This window comes from Struthio camelus, chromosome 24 (assembly GCF_040807025.1).
Source record: "Struthio camelus isolate bStrCam1 chromosome 24, bStrCam1.hap1, whole genome shotgun sequence".
In the NCBI taxonomy this organism is placed as follows: Eukaryota; Metazoa; Chordata; class Aves; order Struthioniformes; family Struthionidae; genus Struthio; species Struthio camelus.
In genome coordinates, this window is record NC_090965.1 from 4,746,816 (window position 1) to 4,766,338 (window position 19,523).

At 50.2% G+C, this 19,523-nt stretch overlaps 1 protein-coding gene across 6 annotated transcripts in view; it reads left to right on the top strand.

The window, feature by feature from the left end:
* The first annotated feature begins 43 nt into the window (after positions 1-43).
* Positions 44-19,523, top strand: part of C24H6orf89 (chromosome 24 C6orf89 homolog) — a 28,310-nt gene continuing 8,830 nt past the window's right edge. The window contains exons 1-3 of one of the 6 annotated variants that reach the window (XM_068917969.1): positions 44-332; positions 7,111-7,318; positions 8,595-8,760. In XM_068917969.1, coding sequence (XP_068774070.1) covers positions 7,130-7,318; positions 8,595-8,760 — 355 coding nt within the window. In that variant the 5' untranslated portion in view covers positions 44-332; positions 7,111-7,129. Of the gene's footprint in view, positions 333-354; positions 533-1,590; positions 1,736-3,800; positions 3,906-3,931; positions 4,994-7,110; positions 7,319-8,594; positions 8,761-19,523 lie in introns of those variants that run through there. The other 5 variants (XM_068917965.1, XM_068917968.1, XM_068917966.1 and 2 more) reach the window with 5 other exon arrangements.

Sequence of the window (19,523 nt, forward strand, 5' to 3'; positions counted from 1 at the left end):
TGACAGATTCAGCCTCCTTCCCTTGAAACACGGGCTCTGAGTAGCTAGCTGGACGCCGAGCCCTGTTTTCCCTTCACAAGCTAGGATTTAAAAGGCAGGAAATTCAAAACTGATAAGAGGAAGTACTTTTTTCTCGCAGTGTTTAATTAAACTGCAGAATTCATTGCTGCAGGAAGTTGTTGAGGCCAAGAACTTAAACAAGACTGAAAAGGGGACCGGAGAGTCACACAGATAGCGAAAACAGCCAGCCTCATCCCAGCTACGCCCGACAGACGTTCCTGAAAGACGCGTTCGGCTGCGCCTAAGGAGCGAAGCCCACCTCCGAAAGCGGGGTGAGGCGCCGACCGCTCGCTCCCGTGTTTTTGCCACGCTTTTAACGTCGGTGGCGGCTCAGGGGACCTCGGCTCGCTCCGTGTCCCAGCCCTGCCCCTCTGGAAGCCTTTTGCATGCCTGTTAAGACGGCGGCGGCGGTGGCTTTCTGCCACCCCAGCCGGAGGCGCTTGCCGTCCCTCTCCGGAGCCGCGGGACGGGGGTAAGGGGCAGCGAAGGGGTTGCTGACGTTTCGCAGGGTCTCGGGGAGGCCGTGGGGGCTGGCCGGCTGTTGGGGGGGGGTCTGAGGGGTGCTGTGGGCTCCAGCAAGTAGCTGGGGGGGGGTCTCAGGGGGCGTCACGGGCTCAGGGAGCCGCGGGGGGAGATCTTGTGGCTGTCACGGGCTCTGGGGGGAGCTGAGAGGGGTCTGAGGGATGTGGAGGGGTCTTGGGAGCTCTGGGCCCAGGGTGGTGCTGGGGGGGGTCTCGGGGGTGTCACAGCCTCGGGCAGGTGCTGGGGGGGGGCATCTCAGGGGTGTCGTGGGTATGGGGCAGGTGCTGTGGGGTCTCGGGCGTGTCATGGCCTCGGGTGGGTGCTGGGGGGGTCTCAGGGGAGTCACAGGGCCACGTGGGTCCCGGGAGGGTCTTGGGGGTGTCACAGGCCCAGGTGGGCCCGGGGGGGGTCTCAGGGGTGTCATCGCCTTGGGTGGGAGCTGTGGGGGGGGTCTCAGGGGAGTCACAGGCCCAGGTGGGTCCCGGGGGGGGGGTCTCGGGAGTGTCGCAGGCCCAGGTGGGTGCCGGGGGGGTGTCTCAGGGGTGTCATGGCCTCGGGAGGGTGCCGGGGGGGGGTCTCAGGGGAGTCAGGCCCAGGCGGGTGCCGGGGGGGGTCTCAGGGGTGTCGCAGGCCCAGGCAGGTCCTGGGGGGGAGTCTCAGGGGTGTCATGGCCTCAGGTGGGTGCTGGGGAGGATCTCGGGGGTGTCACAGGCCCAGACGGGTTCCGGGGGGAGTCTGAGGGGTGTCGCAGGCCCAGGCGGGTCCCAAGGGTGGTCTCAGGGGTGTCATGGCCTCGGGTGGGTGCTGGGGGGGGGTCTCAGGGGTGTCGCAGGCCCAGACGGGTCCCGGGGGGGGGGGTGTCTCAGGGGTGTTGCAGCCCCAGGCAGGTGCCGGGGGGGGGGTCTCGGAGGTGTCGCGGTGCCGGCGGGGGAGCCGCGGGCGGGCTCGGGGCGGCGGCGGGGTGGGGGGAGGCCGGGCCGGGCCGGGCCGGAAGCAGGAAGCGGCGGCGCGGCGCGGCCCCCCGCGGCCCGCCTCCATCGCGGGCGGGAGGAGCCCGGAGCCGGCGGCGGAGCGGGGCGGCCGCCGGGGTGAGGCCGGGGGCGGGGGGGGGACCCCGACCGGGCACCGGGACCTGCTGAACGGCCCCTTCGCGGTGAGGAGGCCCGAGGGGGCCTTGTGGGGCCAGTCCCGTTCCCCCCCCCCCCCCCGGTGGGGCCTGTGTGAGCGTGGCACCTAGGGTGGGGGGGGCACCTAGCTTTGAGGGGGGGCGCCCAGGTTTGGAAGGGGGTGACGAGATTTAGGGGGAGGTGATCAGGTTGGGGGGGGTGGGGGACCAAGGTTTGGGAGGGGGTGATCAGGTTTGTCGGGGGACCCAGGTTTGGGAGGGGTTGACCAGCTTTGGAGTGGGGGGAAACCCGGGTTTGGGAGGGGTTGACCAGTTTGGGGGGGGGGGAACCCAGGTTTGGGAGGGGTTGACCAGCTTTGGGGGGGGGAAACCCGGGTTTGGGAGGGGTTGACCAGTTTGGGGGGGGGGAACCCAGGTTTGGGAGGGGTTGACCAGCTTTGGAGTGGGGGGAAACCCGGGTTTGGGAGGGGTTGACCAGTTTGGGGGGGGGGAACCCAGGTTTGGGAGGGGTTGACCAGCTTTGGGGGGGGGAAACCCGGGTTTGGGAGGGGTTGACCAGCTTGGTGGGGGGACCCAGGTTTGGGAGGGGTTGACCAGCTTTAGAGGGGGGGACCCAGGTTTGGGAGGGGTTGACCAGCTTTAGAGGGGGGGAAACCCGGGTTTGGGAGGGGTTGACCAGCTTTAGAGGGGGGGAAACCCGGGTTTGGGAGGGGTTGACCAGCTTTGGGGTGGGGGGAAACCCGGGTTTGGGAGGGGTTGACCAGCTTTAGAGGGGGGGACCCAGGTTTGGGAGGGGTTGACCAGCTTTGGAGGGGGGGAACCCAGGTTTGGGAGGGGTTGATCAGCTTTGGAGGGGGGGAACCCAGGTTTGGGAGGGGTTGACCAGCTTTGGAGTGGGGGGAAACCCGGGTTTGGGAGGGGTTGACCAGCTTTGGAGGGGGGGGAAACCCAGGTTTGGGAGGGGTTGACCAGCTTTGGAGGGGGGGGGGAACCCAGGTTTGGGAGGGGTTGACCAGCTTTGGAGGGGGGGGGAAACCCGGGTTTGGGAGGGGTTGACCAGCTTTGGGGGGGAAACCCAGGTTTGGGAGGGGTTGACCAGCTTTGGAGTGGGGGGAAACCCGGGTTTGGGAGGGGTTGACTAGCTTTGGAGGGGGGGAACCCAGGTTTGGGAGGGGTTGACCAGCTTTGGAGGGGGGGAACCCAGGTTTGGGAGGGGTTGACCAGCTTTGGGGTGGGGGGAAACCCGGGTTTGGGAGGGGTTGACCAGCTTTGGGGGGGAAACCCAGGTTTGGGAGGGGTTGACCAGCTTTGGAGTGGGGGGAAACCCGGGTTTGGGAGGGGTTGACCAGCTTTGGAGGGGGGGAACCCAGGTTTGGGAGGGGTTGACCAGCTTTGGAGGGGGGGAACCCGGGTTTGGGAGGGGTTGACCAGCTTTGGAGGGGGGGAATCCGGGTTTGGGAGGGGTTGACCAGCTTTGGAGGGGGGGGGGGAAACCCGGGTTTGGGAGGGGTTGACCAGCTTTGGGGGGGAAACCCAGGTTTGGGAGGGGTTGACCAGCTTTGGGGTGGGGGGAAACCCAGGTTTGGGAGGGGTTGACCAGCTTTGGAGGGGGGGAACCCAGGTTTGGGAGGGGTTGACCAGCTTTGGGGTGGGGGGAAACCCAGGTTTGGGAGGGGTTGACCAGCTTTGGAGGGGGGGAACCCAGGTTTGGGAGGGGTTGACCAGCTTTGGAGGGGGGGAACCCAGGTTTGGGAGGGGTTGACCAGCTTTGGGGTGGGGGGAAACCCGGGTTTGGGAGGGGTTGACCAGCTTGGGGGGGAGACCCAGGTTTGGGAGGGGTTGTCCAGCTTGGCGGGGGGACCCAGGTTTGGGAGGAGGAGACCAGCTTGGGGGGGGGGAGGTGTTTTGTCAGGCCGGCCTGGATGGCCATGCTCTGCCTTGGAAGTAAATGAGGGAGGTGGCAGTTGGGGGGGGGTTAGGCCCCTTTCTGGAGGGTTTTGTGGCTCGGTGCCGAGCAGGGCCTGTTCCTGCAGAGCTGGGCGGCCTGGCCGGGTGCCGCCCCCTCTGCTGCCACCCACCCCGCCAGGCCCAAGGGGACAAGCAGCGGCACCGAGGGCGCTGAAGCAGCCGAGAGTCCTTTTTTACCGTCGTCTCAGGTTCAACAGCCTGGCGTTAGCAACGCGGACCGGATTGCCCCGTAAAGATTCCTCTAACAGCGTTTCTCTCTAAATATTTAGCTTTTTTCAAAGCCTCGGTCCACACACTGAGGTGCACGCTCTGTACGCGGAGCGTACGCTCTGCGTAGGCGTGCCTAAAGTTTCCCTGTAGGATGGGGCGCTTGGATGGAAAGCCAGCGCACAGCGCTGCTTATTCTTCTTGGGATAGTGGAGTTCATGAAAAGAAGCATATTGGTTCTCCAGCGTAAAAGGCCCATTTTTGAGATGTCGCTGCGTAAAAGCGGCGAGACTTAGTCACTACTAAGAGCTAAGTGCGTGCAGTAGCCTGTGGTTATTTTGTCACTAGTATTGTGCTGATAGGAAGGGAAGTAATGGATTGTTATTTTTTTAAGGCCTCATCTGTTCTCAAAACAGTGTCTTAAAAAAATGCTTTATTTCCTGGCTGAAGACATGGCTTGCTGTTGAATTTGTCGAGGAACTGCAATGGGTTTTTTAATGTCTGTCTGTGACTTGCAGGGGTTATCTTCAAATGTGTTTGCTCAGAGTTGAATACAAATGGGGAGGTGGGGAGAACGAAGATGCAGCTCTGCATTTTATGGTCGTAGGGAGTTTCTGCTATTCAGAAAAGGGGAAATTGCCTTCTTTGACAGCATTTCAGTAGGGATAATTGTTTTCAAGTGCTTCCAGTCAGATCCTGTAAGGCTCCCAAGCAGAGAAAGCTTGCTGAATCTGTTGCAGTTCTGTATGGGGAGAGGTTCACAGGCTTGAACTTTGGCACACGGGAGCTAGAGGAAGCTAGATAACCCTTTAGACCATTTACTGTAGTGGTCTTGCAGTGTCAAGACAACTAAAGTAACCATAAAAAGCTGGAAAAGTAAAAGGGCATTTAATATCCTGCAGATGTACTGGCTTTTGCTTATTTTATGAATCAGGTTATTACATAAATGAAAGAGTAAAGCAGCATACTGTTTTTATAGGGTCGAGTGCATGCCAGGCGCTTTGCAGGTCAGACGAAAAGATCCCTGCCTTGGAGAGCTTACAATCCCTAACGAGATATTGATCAAACCTGCTTTTGGACAGCTTGCTAGCCCGTGAGCCTGTTCAGGTGGTAAGATCTGGGACAAATATTTGCAGGGAATGCAAGGAATAGTGGCAGAACAGGGCCAGAAACTAATTAACCCAGCAATGTAGTGCAGCGTGTTCTCATAGGTTTTAATTTGGCGTTTTACTCTTTTGGTGTTTCTACGGCTGCGGTTAGATATTTGACACTAATGTTAATGTAGCATCTGACATTAACTGCTTGAGTCGGATGCTTAAGCAGTTGCTGCCTAAACAAATAGGGGTTATTTTTCAGCCAGATAATTTTCCTGATCTGATTCACCATGTGACCACAGAAACAAATGTGCAAGAGCAGAACAGGGAGCTAATGTTGGTGGAGTGAAAGGCGGAAGGGAGATGGGGAAAAGGAAGCAATTGCTGAAGCTGGTAGTCCTGTGGAAAAGTTTCTGAAACTACCCCGTAGCGCTGCAGAAATAGAGATTAGAAATACCGTTGCTTGAGTTCTAGTTTGTTGTAGAAACCCACAGTTTAGGGTGAGAGGTCTCAGTGCAGTTGTTCAAAGGCAAATCAGATTTTGCATTTGGTTGCCTAACAGGAGAATCTTATTTCTTTTTATTTATATAAATATATTTATGTATATATTTTTGTGCTGGCTGATTGGTCTTGTGGGAATAGTCAGAATGAGTTAGAGCTGAGCAAATCTGAGCTTAAATAACATATTACCCAGTGCTTATCAGCTTGTCCTCGAGTAAGCAAAACTGATCTGTGTTTTAAAAGTGCAGGCTATGCTGAGAGGTGCATGCAGAGAAGACTTGTGTAAATAATAGTTATATACTCTTCTCACAGTAAGGCAACAGACTGAGCAGAGCAAGGTGTTGAACTGGGTTAAGCCGCGCACTGTATTCGCAGGCTGTCCGTTCCTGATGTCAGGAGGTACTTGGAGCAAAAGGGAGACAGGCACCCGATTTCCATTTTCAGCTGTGAGCTGGATATATCAGTCACACTTCTTGGGTTTTTATGTGATGGGCCTCAGCCTGTGCTTGGGGCAACGCATTGCTGAATTGCGTCTCTCCAGAAGGAGTTTTGGTTGTCCCAGTTGGATCCAGGTTAGAATTTTCTCATCTGAGAAACAAGAAGCAAAGCAAGACCTCACAAATGCTCCCTTTCCTTTGGTTGTGTTTTGCTGAGGCTAAACATCTCTCTAGCAATGGCATTCTCATATTTTCAGCTATTAACTTATCCGACTGCTTCTTTCTATCTTTTCTTCAGCCCAGCTTCTGCTCTTGGTATTGCAAGCTTCTGCCTTTGTGACAGGCAGGGGGAGTGCGAGAGGAATACGTTTCTTCTGTGGTATCTTTATGTTGTTCGCTCATAGGTGTGTTCTTACAAGCGTCCCTGGTGAAGTTTCATGGTGGGAAATAATTTGGTATCAAACACCATTTTGTCTCTGTCTGGAGGTTAGCAATGCAGTTCTTGCTGTAGTACTTAGTTACGCAGCGTTTCTGTGTGTGAATGACCTGCAGGGAGACTTTTGGAAGAGCTTAACACTGGGAGTTTTTCTTGCTTGCAGAGCATGCCGCTATCACATTACTGTTACTCAACAATCAGATGGCCTGGACGTTTTGTTGCGAAAACTTAAATATATTGTAAAATCTTGAACTTTGCCCCACACATACTGCTTATTTCTCTATCCCATTTGTATTGTTAACGGGGTATTTAGTCAGGAAAAAAGAAAAACTGTTAAAGTAAGTGACTAAAGTTATAGTGCAGGAGAGCTTGGCTTGGCTGCTGTATATGATGGTCAGTTTTGCATTGCTGGCCCTTGTACTTGGTGAGGAACCACTTCGTGATTCAGACTCGTTGGAAATAAATGAAGAAATGGAGCTTCATTGATTTCAGAGACGCTTTGCTCACATGTGTGAGCTGAGAATCTCAGCAACTTTTTTCTCTTATCAGTAAATTTCATGGCTTCTTTTGGTCCCTGGGAGACACTGGCTGGTTAGAGCTCAGCTAACTGTTGTGTCTTTCGCTGTAAGCAGGATTGCTCCAGAGAGGCCTTCCTTCTCGCTTAGACAGAACAGTGTTCCTGTAATCTCTTTGAATGTGTTGGTGTTGAGCTGTATGGCTGGGGTGCGTTTTCTGTTAACGTATTGAATCTCTCTGCAGGGATTTTTCATCAGAGGCCATGGAGCTTTCGGCTAATGAACTCAGCATTTATGACAAGCTATCAGAAACGATTGATTTGGTGCGACAGACTGGCCACCAGTGTGGGATGTCAGAAAAAGCCATTGAGAAATTTGTCAAGCAGCTCTTGGAAAGAAACGAACCCCAAAGGGGACCTCCACGGTACCCTATCTTAGTGGTTCTCTACAAGGTAAGATGTCTTTTGTGTACGCAGGGACCATCTGAGGGTCTGAAGATCATCTTTTTTCACCTGAGTCTTTTATTTCCCTTTGCATTTTCTTGTTGAATTTTTCTCAGTTCTATTTTTAAAAAGCCAGTGAGTGTAGCTTACCTTCTTCCTCCCGTAAGTTGGTTTGAAAAGAGAAGGGAAGCTCACCGAGGCTTGGAATTGCTCGTGTGTAGAAAGTTGAACACGTCAACGCCTCCCGCTCCTTAAGTTATTAAAGACTGAGGCCTTTGGATTGATTCTTCAGGCAAAGATTTCCAGTGTCAGCACCTTCAGTGGCATTATGAGGAAGGAAGGAGAGTCTTAAAGTTCAGGGTTGGGTAATCGAAAGATTGAAGTTCTGTTTCTGATCCTGTCACAAGCTTCTACCTGTCTTTATTCTGCTTCTAGTCTATAAAGTGAGCTTACTGCCATAATATTTGAAGATGGAAAAACGTTTTGAGAACATCAACTATTAGATGCTATCCAGAGTATTACAAAGTGGGTAAAAGGATGCTGTTTTGTTAGGTGATTTGGAGATATTTGCTACAGGGCGAAAAAATTCCCATTAAGATGATATTCGGTAGTGTTTTAGTGTCGTCTTTACAGCTCAGTCATCAAAATAATTCCTATTCAGAAAAGAATTCAAGATATGTTTTCCCCAATCCTATAATGCTGTATAACAAGGCAGGAGAACTGGAACTTCCAATTTCTTGGGGCTTCTGTTCTTGTTTTTGCTGTTGATTCATTTTGACTTTGGCCAAGGGGAAAAATGCGTCATGTCATCTTTTAAGGTTTATTTGGGATTCTGGTATGAGGGAGGGAACTGGTGCCAACTCTGTCAGAGTGTTTTGAGGCTTGACTGATTTCTGCAAAATGCCCATAAAACCTTGTGTAAGAGGTATGGTGGAAGCATAAGCTTTTATTTGACTAGGTGGGAGGAATCTGACCTGTCCGTAGATGTTCATCATTGCTCTGGTGGCAGCTCATTAGCAATGCTAAAATATATTTATTTTGAGTTCTAGGGGGTTGGTTTGAAGACTACCTAATTTCATTCTTGGGCAGCCCTAACAGAGGAAGTGAGTGACAACTCTCTGCATGTTTAAGTAGCATTGCTGTTGAATGAGGAGCCACAGCAAAAGTTCAAACGTTCATCTTATAGCGCACAGCCACAGCTCCTTCATACCAGCCTGGAAATCTGTTCTGAAGACACAAGAGCTCACCGCAGCGTAACTAATTACATGCCTGTCTTCTCTCGCAGGGCCTGCTCACACTGGGACTGGTCTTGCTAACTGTTTACTTTGTGATCCAGCCATATAGCCCATTGCCACCTGAAGCTCCGCTCTCCAGAGCCCATGCCTGGGGCTCCCTCATCGGTCACATCCGGCTGCTCTCTTTGCCTATTGCCAAGAAGTACATGCTCGAGAGTAAGGAAATGATTCCTCTGCTGTAACATAAGCATAGCAAGAAATACCATGTTAAATACCAGCCATGCAAATCAGTTGAGTGTCTCCCTGGGCACCAAACTAACAAATGTGTTACTGGCATGACACCAGGATTTTCTTTTTTCTTGCCACTGTTGTTAAAAATAGCATTCTGTATTTTAGCTAGAGCAATTTTCCATCTATTGTTTGGGACTGTAGTATGTTTTCTTTTTAACTTCATCCTTTTCTTCTTGCATGTTTCTTTTCCTTGTTCTTAACCTCTCAGTGTTTTTTCTTTTCCGAAAGCTGCCCTTTCTCTCAAAAATCTCAATGAGGTTCTCGGTACTGTAGAGATAGGTGTGCTGGGTAAAAGACAGCTTTTTTCTGAGTAAGCAGGCAGAAACAGTTTGTCAACCAGATCTTGGTACTTGTGAACAAGGTGTAGAAATCTCAACGCATGTCCTAGGTGTAAGGAAAAGCAGTTTTTGCCAAGTGGCATATTGGCTACGGTGTTTGTAGTAGTCAAAGTAACGTTAAGGGTAATGTGTGTGTGAGGAAACTAGGTAACTGGCTCCCCAATTAGGTGGTCCCATCATGGGAGATGAAGATAATAGATGTTCCTAGACTGGTATAATAGGAATGGAAAGGTCTGAGCGTTTCCCATTCCTAGTTAATTGTTTCCACTGACTTAGAGTGGCAAATGGGCGTAAGTATGGGCTCTGCCTCTTTGATAAAATGCAAAGACTGTCAGCAATGATAAAGCTGTGAATTATTTTGAGCAGGGATGTGGCACAATGTTGATCGTCTGTTGGCTCACTGTAAAAACAAACTCTTGTATCCGTGCCCTTGGCTGGTTTATATTTAGCTTTGGCGGCTCATTGTGTCGGAGTTCTCTGTTCTGGCTCTGACCTTCCTGCCATAGCTAAAAAGGTCACCCTGAAACGCCAACACCGTTCTGCATTTTCTGTGTGTGTCTCCCTCTCTTCCTCTGACATGTATGACTGTCTGTTGATTCAAGTTTGTACGGGTGAGCCAGGGTATCCCCCATTGTTCGTTTCCTTCCTTATAAATTGGGATCTCCCACAGGGAGGAAAAAACAAAGGTGGAGAGATGGCTGATATCCACTTGACATTAGTAACCTGCTTATCTCATGCATGTGTTTCAGTGCTGATACTAGTCTGCAAAGACCGCCCTGCTTCTGTATTGAGATGGAAACCAACAGAAATGTCTCTGTTCTTGTTTGTTTGGTGTAATTCTGTTCAGAAAGCACTAACAGATCCTTCCTTTGAACGCCACGGTGTGTTTGTACAGAGTCACCTTGGATGGGGAGAGTCCAGTGAGGTTCCTTGGGACACCAAAGGTTTCTAGGGCAGGGGCTGCCCTAGTTTCAGTCCTGCAAGTCATGAGCATCTTGCTGTGAAGATAATCAGGCCTTGGCTACTGATGTGAAAACCGGCTGAATGGGGAGGAGATAGGAAAACATCCAAAGAGAGCAAGGGAAAACCAGGGCTTCTGGGAAGGCAGGACGTGAGGACGTTAAATGCACATAAAATCCCTTATGCCTCCATAGTTCCCGGAAATCTCCTGAAGTGATTAGTAATATGGCTGGGCAGAAAGCCAGATCTGGGGGTAGGAGGGAAGTACAGATGGGATGAGGCAGTTCCCTCTCTGCTTTTGCGATGTGTTAGGTTGTTAGGTGAAAATTACAGCATGCCCCAATTAACAAATATGCTAGGGATGGCTTGGCTAACTTTGATCTTGCCTCAGCAAAAGGAACTGAACTAGACCATGCGTATTTGAATGGGAGAGTGCAGCACCCAGGCTGAACCTTGGCTGCATTCCTGTGGGAATCCCTTGTGTCCTGGCTTCCCAGCGGGCAGCTGCAGCTTGCTGGGGCTGTCCCAGCGTCTGGCCGGCCCAGCAGCGCTGGTGTCACTTCACTGCCTTTTGCTAAATGGATCCTGGTAAAAAGCGTTCAGTAGGGATGAGTAAGAGCCAATGGCATGATGCTAGGCTGGGTGGTCTCTCAAGCTCTCTTTCAGCGCTTCCTTTGCATGATGTAACATTGTGTCCTTTGCTTTGACCTTATGGTCTCCTGAAGGGAAAGGGTAATGCTACGTCTGTCCTCTTGTTTGTCGCTGTAAGCGTAAGCTGGGAGGTCTTGCAAGAAGGTCTAGCAGGTCTTGTAAGCAGGTCTAGCGTTCTCCAGTGCATGCTTGCACAGGAGAAGAAACCATGCGCGGAGACAGAGCAGCAGAGAAAAATACTAACCAAGGGTATCAGCGTAGAGCCTCCTCTTCCTTTCTCCGTGTTAGTCCATGGTAGATTAATTTTTTGAGGGGGCTGAGGATGAAACTTGGAGCTTTTTGCGCTTGGGCACCCGTTCAAATCCAGCTTGAGCTGCTCATGTTGAAAGCCACCTGTTAGCTGTTTGGAGGCTTCTTGGCCCACCGGCAGCGCTGGCAGACTTCCCCTCTCCACACAGCCTGATGTGGTGTGGACAGAGCGCGGCCGTGGCGAGCGTGGGCACGTGGGTGGTCTGTTTCACTTCCTCCGGCCCGAAGCGTCTGGGGCAGGCAGGGACAGCCTGGCTGCCCGGGGCTGCGGTTTTGGGGCTGAGCTGTCTCCTGAGCCTGCTCTGGCAGTGGTGGGTTTGGGGCAGCTCTGTCTCCAGGGTTGGAGCCTATTGCCCTGCCAGACGTGGGCTGAGCAGCCAAGTTTGTAGGGCAGAACAAGGAGACCCTCGGACACCTGGGTTCCCTGAGAGGCGGTGTTGGTTCGAGTGGTGACGAGGCTCCGAGAGGAGCAGGGATGCAGGATTTACTTCCCTCTCCCTCCAGCTCCTGGTGTCCTGCCTTCTCCCTCACCTTCCACCTAGTCCCTCCTACCCCAAGAGCCAGATGACAAGGGTTGCCTGTATGTCTGTGGCTGTGGGAGGACCTTTGAGCCATTACAGCACAGCTGAGGTGAAGAGCAGTGTGTGCAAAGGCGGGGAGTTGTGTCTCTTGCATTAGGTTTGTAGGATCACATCCAAAGTAAATTTCCTTTTTGCCTCTCTTTCTCTTCTGTTGCTTGCCTGCTTTCTCCCCCGGATCAATTCCCATATTAAAACTAATGTTCCTACCCTTTGTTTCTTCAAAGCTGTCTATTAGATCCTTGGGTTTGGCCCCTGTGCCTCTTTTTCAGCTGTTTTCCCAGGGCTGGGAACCAAGGTCCCTTTGGTTGGGGAAAAGTTCTGCGGAAATGTGGTTTGCGTTTGCTCTTCCTGAGCTTGTGTTTATGCAGAGCTTGTGAAAGCCCCAGCGTTGGTCATGCTATCTGCTCTGGGCAGGAGGAAGTGCCTTTCACTGCATGAGCACGTTTACATAGGCTGGATAGCTTGGCACGTCATGTAGCACCCATCCTCCGGGAATTGGTGGGTTCACAGGCCTCTGGACTCAGCTGGGACTGATTCTGTTATAAGAAGCACAGTGAATTTTGAATGGGCATGTGGGTTTACATGAGACTTCCTAGTGTGCTTCCAAGGAGAAGGTAGAGCCAATGTGCCTTGGATTCATTTCTCTGTCCGTATCAGTCCATATCAGAAAAGAGAAGTCACTCCCTCTGTCACTCTCTACCTGCCAAGTAGGAGTGAGAGCACTCCTGTCTCCCTGCAAGCATTAGGAAGAAATGTAAGGATAGTGGAGCACTCAGAGCCTGTGGTAATAGAGGCCTTATGAAAAGGAGTTTTCTCTTTTTATAATGGAAGTTTTAAAACCATAATGGTGGACACTCTACATATTTATCCATGATTCTTCCCTTCTTTATACATCTAATAGCTTTGTTCATATCTAAATATGAACTTAAATGTCCCATTGGCAACTGGCTGGTAACTATTCCCTGCCAGTCACACTGATACAGCAATAACATGGATAAGCAGAGCAGAAGTTCCTCTTGCATTAGCTTGTGTGTCTGCCCGTGGCCAGCTCAGTCCTTGCCTCTCAAAAACCTCTGCAGAGAGGGTCAGGCAGTGCTTCTGCACCTTGTCTTTCATGACGTGGGCTCCCGAGGCACAGTCAGAGTCTTGCTAGACTTGTCTCAGCTTAAGATGAATGTTGTCAGGTGTAGCTCTTCTGGGCTGGATTTCTGACTTGGTGAGATAGATGGTGAGGAAAGTTTCATCCATGCTCCTCTCTGTCTCCTGAACTAAGCTCTTCACTAGAGATCCTCTGTGGCCCTTGCTTTGCCTCCTGCTCTAATCGCCAGCTAAGCTGGACGGCACAGTGGCTGTATCTCTCTGCCTTCCAGACTCTTAATAGAAACCTAAAGAGTTACGGGCCCTTTCTAGAAGGATGGTGAGGTTAGGCTTGCACAGTAGCAGGCAAACAGGTACTCATCGGTACAACGTGCAACTTCATGTGGTTGGGCAACAACCCCTGTAATGACCAAAAGGGGAATCCAACTTTGCTCCTAATAATGAGGCCCAGTCCTGACCAAATACTTCCTGCACAGTTTAAAATCAACTGGATCAGTAGCTGGCATCCCTAAAAGTCAGGTGCACACATGCATGTGCAGCTCAGTGGTAGAAAAGTGATCCCGTAAAAGGTGCCCTGGCTCAAAGAAGACTGCTTGTGTTGAAGACTCCCTTTTGCGTAGACCAAAACAGCTAAAAAGCAGAGAAATGAACATTGCTGGAGTGTTTAGGCAACACCTTGTAAATGGCGTGTCCCTGCCACATTGCAGGGCCTGTCAGGTGCATCTGAGAGCTATTTGTGGGGATGGGTCACAGCAGGCTGGGTTTCTGGAGCTGCTCAGCTGGGAGAAAACAGCAGCCTCAGCCTCTTGGCTGGCCACCTTCAATTTAGCTTGAGGCTTGCATTGGCACCTGGCCAGATTCTGGCTTTTTTCTGGACTTAACCCTTTGCAGGCAGCCCATGATAAGCCAGCTGCAGGCAGATTTCTTTCCGCTTCTCACACTCGTCTCCCCTACTGTGCTTGGCTCATCCCTGTGCAGAAAGGGTGCATGCAGCGTGTCTGTCTTATACACACTGACACGGCAGGGGAGGACACGCCTGAACTGGCAACGTTCCTGAACAAGGGTGGGCTCTGCTTCCTGAGCCCTGCTCAGAGTGGGCTAGAGCACCCAGGTATTTAATCAGCTTTTCCCAGTGGGTTTTGCAGTCCATACTGACCTACCTGGGTTCACTGATGCTCATGCACACACAGGCCAGCTCTCATTGAAAAGGTTGCCCAATAAGGCTGTTTGGAAGACAAAGCAGGGTCCGACTTCTAAATTCTTATCCAGCTTGGTGGTCTGATCACTAAACTACTTTTCTTTACTGCCTTCAAGCATGGCCCTCTCCTCTTGCTCACAAAGGATTTCACTTTGTTCTTAGGCAAAATTCATTTTGGCCCAGTCAGGCTAGTTTGCTCTCGAGTTTGTGCATATCCTCATGCACCTATTCCTGGAGCTGGAGCGTTTTGAGGTGTATGTGAGCGTGACGGGGGTTGCAGCACTGTGCAGGGCTCCCTCCCATCCATGCAGCTGCCAACTTATCTGATCTTTTTTCTTCTTTTTGTAAACAACCCTTTAGTAATACAACCTGAGACTGACCAACAGACATGTGTGTTGGCTCATTCATGGGGAGGAAAGAAAAGGCTGACTTTGCAGTGCAGAGTGGTGCCAAGCTGTTTTCATGTACTGCTTTGCTTTGGCCTTCGTTCAGCCAGTGGATTGTTTATTTGGCTTTGCTGACAGTAAACTAATTCAAATAATTGTGGGAATCTGGGATGTTAAAACTCTTCCTTTTGCTTTTATGTTTTGAAGCCTCCAGGATTTCTTGTTTCCTTGTTTGCCGAGCAAGTGAACTTGCAGTTTGGGTTTATTTCCCTGGAAAGAGTGATTGTGCCATACAGGGCCTGTTGTAGAGGCATTTAGTAGACTAGCAGCGCCCTATTTGCACTGGTGACGCAGGCATGTCAGACTTTTGTGGACTCAAACTACTGTAAGGCAAGTGGAAGCAACTGAGGGGGAATTTGCTTCAAAAGCCTGCTATTGCTCTGAACCAGATTGCTCATGCAGACCCTATCAGAGCAGCATAGACTGTTTTCTTGGGTGCCTAACTGGAGGCATGGGCTGGAGGGGACTTCTTAGAAAGCTTTCCTGACAACTCAATCCCTGCCTTCGGGTTTTGCAGGTTGGTAAGCGCAGGTTTGTCCTGGAAAGAGCGCTCCTCTGTCCACGTGGACTGTGAGTTCCTCTTGGACGAGGCTTAGCAGGCTTGATTTCACAACATCTTGTTGGATCAAAATCGTTTTTGTCCTTTGCTAGAGATTGACTAATCATCCTTTGGTTGTTTGACCAGCCGTTACCCATTAGCGAAATGAATGAGCTCTTCCTTGAGCGGTCGACTTTTTACCTAGAACAAAGGAGCGTTTCTTGGGGAGGTTTTTGTAGTTGTTGTTGCTAGTTTTCCTAAAAATGCTATGAAGCAAACTGAGAGGTGCTTTCCTGTCCAAGCATAAATATGTCCAGAATATTCAGAGCTACAGAAATGTCCCTTTTGAGGAGGTGGCGAGGGTCTATGTGCTGAATAGGGACCCTCCTTGTAGTCTGCATTTAAAACCCTACTGTGATATATTCTTTAATCAGGACTTCCACGCTGTAATTAATAAGCACTGCTTATGATTGCTTTCTGACTTGCTCAGGAACCCATTGTTTTAGTCTGACTTTGACTTGACATTAGCATGATCACATTGTTAGCCTGGTGAAAAACTTCAGTAAGGTGGAGCTTTGGGAAATGTTGCTTTTGGTCCAAGAGCTGCCAATGTCTCCCTCAGAACTGCACAGCACAGGAACTGCATAGGTCTTAGTTTCTGTATCTGTAAAACAAGAATGATGAGATTTACTCATGTCATGGGCTGTAATCATCAGTTAACGTCTGTAAATTGCTTTGAGTTTTTAAAATACTGTTTTATCTTTCCATAAAGTCCATGGGAAGGGATATGTTGATGAACGTACAGTATATCCAGCTGCATTGACATAGCTGTACAAGTAGCAAGCTGTTTTCTTGTCAAGTCTAGTATGTAAGCCTGCAGTGGTTCCAACATGGCAAGTGGTTAGTCATATCTCAGGAGCAAGAAAAACCTGGCCTTCTTTGGCTGTCAGAGCAATAACAGTATGTTATGAGCTGCAACTTCACTTCAAGGTTAAGGGCTAGACCTTGCAAATCCCTATCCTTAAAATAATGGAAAACAGCATAGTAAAATCCAGCATCTGGAAGCTAGATAGTTCCAAATGGAGAAAAAGCTGCAGCCGTTCCGTGGTGATAGTAATTGGATGCCGGCACACTGAGGATTTGGTGGGCCCTTCATCGCTTTGACTCTTACAGGTGGGTTCAGATGTCTTTTTAAAAGCTCTGCCCCGTGTCAGCTGTAAGAAACAGCTTGTGGTTGAGCTTTGCTACAAGAATGAATGAAGGAGGTAAGTATCGCAGCCTTCCCACAGGCTGTCAGATTCCTGTCTGTAATGGTCCCTTTTTGCCAGGGAGAAAGTATGGTCAAAGACAGCAGATGGTAGGCTGAGGTCTTATTGATCCCTTCTTTTAAGGGGTCTCTGCAGATCCACTTTGAGAAGCTCCTGATTTTGATGGATCTGCAGCTGTGGGGAGACACTGTAAAAGTGATCAGCATCTTCTCATTTTGGCATCTAGCACGTAGACACGAGGCTGTGGCTGTCAGTGTAGCATCACAGAGGAGTCACTGGGCTAGGTCCTGGTGAGTCCACCCCCATCCTGAGCTTGCCTTTGAGTTGTTTCATCTGAAGTTAGATATGCTTGCTCTGAAGTTTACCTGCTGACCCACCCTGATGGCTAGTATTTTTGTAGTTCTTGATGGTGCTTCGAATCCTCTGAGGGATGATCCAAAAGTACTATGGGTGTTAATGGAACCTTTGCAGCCAGGCTTGCACAATGGACCTACAAGAGAGGGTATAGAAGGTTCTTGTGCGTACCCAGTGCACAGGACAGCCTTTCTCAAGAGCCCTGAATTCAAGTTGCTTGAGTACTCCTAGGACTGTTCCCTAGTGAGTAATGTGCTGGGATTGGGAAATATTGTCAGCCTCAGAAAGAAGAATCAGGGACTTGGAACCAACTTTTACAGATCATGGAGCTGCTTAGTGTGTTAGACAGCCCTCTGGGGAGCTTTCTTCCATTTATTGTGGGTGATGGTGGCAATAAACAGTGCAGAAGACTTGGGAGAGTTCCCCTTTCCCCTGGACTGGATTTTCCTGTGATAGAGCTGTCACTTGCCTGAGGGAGATTTCTTCAGCCTTACGGTCCTGACTGCTGGGGAGCAAACAGGCGCTTGGAGAGGAGCCGGTGAGCTGCATCAGCACTTGCAGCTCTACATGCATACAGCTGTACATCCTGCAGCGTCTGAGCTCCAAACTGGCTCCGTTTCCACAAGCGTAACGTTTTCAGCACTTCGTTAGGGTCAGCGGCAGCCCTTGGCTCTGTGTCTTGTTGGAGCAAAAACTCCCCCTGCTAGATGGTTCTCCTTTGAACCTGCTGCAATGGCTGATGGATGTTTAGCCCTCTGTTGCTGAGGCCCAGCTCCTGCTCCCAGATCTATATGGGCAGGTTTCCACGGGTTTAATTGCTGCAGTGGAGCTGGCAGAAGCAGGACCAAATCTTTTCATGAAACCTTTTAGCATCCAGTCTGGTCATCCACACCCAGCATCTCTGGGGCTGTGCGCGCATGTGCCTTTCTGTAGCTCTAGGGACAGCCAAAAAACTTGGGAGATCCTTTGTGAAAATGTCCAAGAAGGGCGGGGTACTCATTTTAAACTGATTGTAACTTGAAAATTATTTTTCTGCATAGTGGAAAGTACACTCGTAAACTCCTAGCATTAATCATAGGCGCGTTTCAAGGAAAGTTGTTATCTCTTCATCTGTGCTGTGTTAGCAGCTGGAAGACCTCAGCCCTGGCTGCAGCTAGGAACTAGACAGACACAAGAGCAAGAGTTGTCTTCTCCCCTGTGTCGGTATAAATGCAGGTATTCAATAATATGACAGACAGGGCACCAAGACCCTGCTTGATAAACTGCAGGATGTGAAAGTAAAAGCACGAAGGAGAGGTTGGTTGGGACCGGCTTGCACTTCTGTCACGTAATGAGTAGTTGTACGTGTCAAAACTACAGCTGCTTTCCTGCAGTCAAGCTCTACAGGGATAATTGCACACGCCCAGCACTTTAACATTTGAATGCAACTGGATGGGACCATGGTGTGACAGCTGCACGTGACGGTTGCATTGAGATGAAGAGTGCATCCTTCTTTTGAGTGTCTGTGCAGACTGTGTGCACGCAGACAGTGCGCTTGACTTAAACCGAAACAATCCTCCAGGGTGTCTGGGCAGGGTGATAATCTAAAAGGAATGTAGGGAGTGTAATCGAAAGGGAGAACAAGCATCCCTGGTGAAACTCCTGCGCTGGTCCCCCGTGTGCAGTTGCGTGCCCTCTTCTCTACACACAGTCTCTTCTCCCTCCCTCCCTCCCTGGGAAGGGCAGGCCCTTCTCGCTGCCCGTACTTGTCATGCCAGTCACACACATGCTGGTGCACAGACTAACACCCTCAACAATAAATCTAAAAGATTAATTACAAAAAAAAAGAAAAAAAAAATCCCACAGCCCCACTTGCAGCATTTGAAATGCTTCTCAACCATGCTCCGCTTGGGTTATTCATGGGGAAAAGAAATAACCTCCTGAATCAAGCAATTGAGAATGCAAATATCCCAGACCAGCTCAAAAGAGGAATCAAGCTCTGTACTGTCAAGCTGATTAGCATCCAGTTATGTGGGTTACTGCTCTGGGCCCAGAGGGAAAATTTCAGGACCACAGCTGGGCTTGAGTCTCTGGCATGAGGTTTCTTAAGTTTTCCTCTAGAAACAAATTATAGTAATGTTCCTCCCGGTATCATGACAGACCATAAGATATGTTTTCTTGTTCTCTGTTCATGGCGACTGCCCTTCCTCTAGTGAGATCTTTCAGCCTTTTGTTTCCTGACACTGACCAGCTGTTTTTTGTGAGTTGAGTTTTTTGTTGTAAAATTGAAGCTTTCTACAGCTAGTGGAACAAAGATTTTCTTTTTTCTCTTGTGAGCAGGGAGGGAACGTACGTTGGAGCAGTTTCTCATGGGAGTGGGACTTTTGCTTGCAATAAGAATTTTACACTTTGTTTTGCCTTTTCTACCCCTTCAGGGAAAACAGTGTAGATGTGTCTTCCAGAAAGATTAGGAATTATATCCTGATCCTTTTCAGTCTGTATCCCAGCAGTAGGGTGGGAAATCCAGCATTTGGAAGTTGATTGCTGATATTCAGAGAGAGAAAAGCAAAATAAATCCTAAACTGCTCCCTTGTTGTTATCTCCCAATGAACCATAGTCCTCTATAACATTACTGTTTGCTGCGGATGTCGGAAGGACAAATAAAACAAATGCTTTCCTATGAAGCAGTATTTGTCAGTTATGACCCATGCACAGAGTGACAGCGTGGCTGTAAATGGAAACCACTGGGGCAGCAGCACACAGGCTGCATGGGTTTTGTTTTGTTTTTTCTTTCCCCCCACCTTGAAAAGCTGCTGTGCATCATTGTTTCCCAGCGTCGTTTGTTAGACGGGCTTCGCTTTCTCCTCTTTCTCCCCTTTCCCATCCACTCCGTTTCCCAAGTGGGTGGTCTACAGCAATGTCCAAGAGACATGAGCTGTTTTGACATGTGCTGGCACTGGACGAGCCG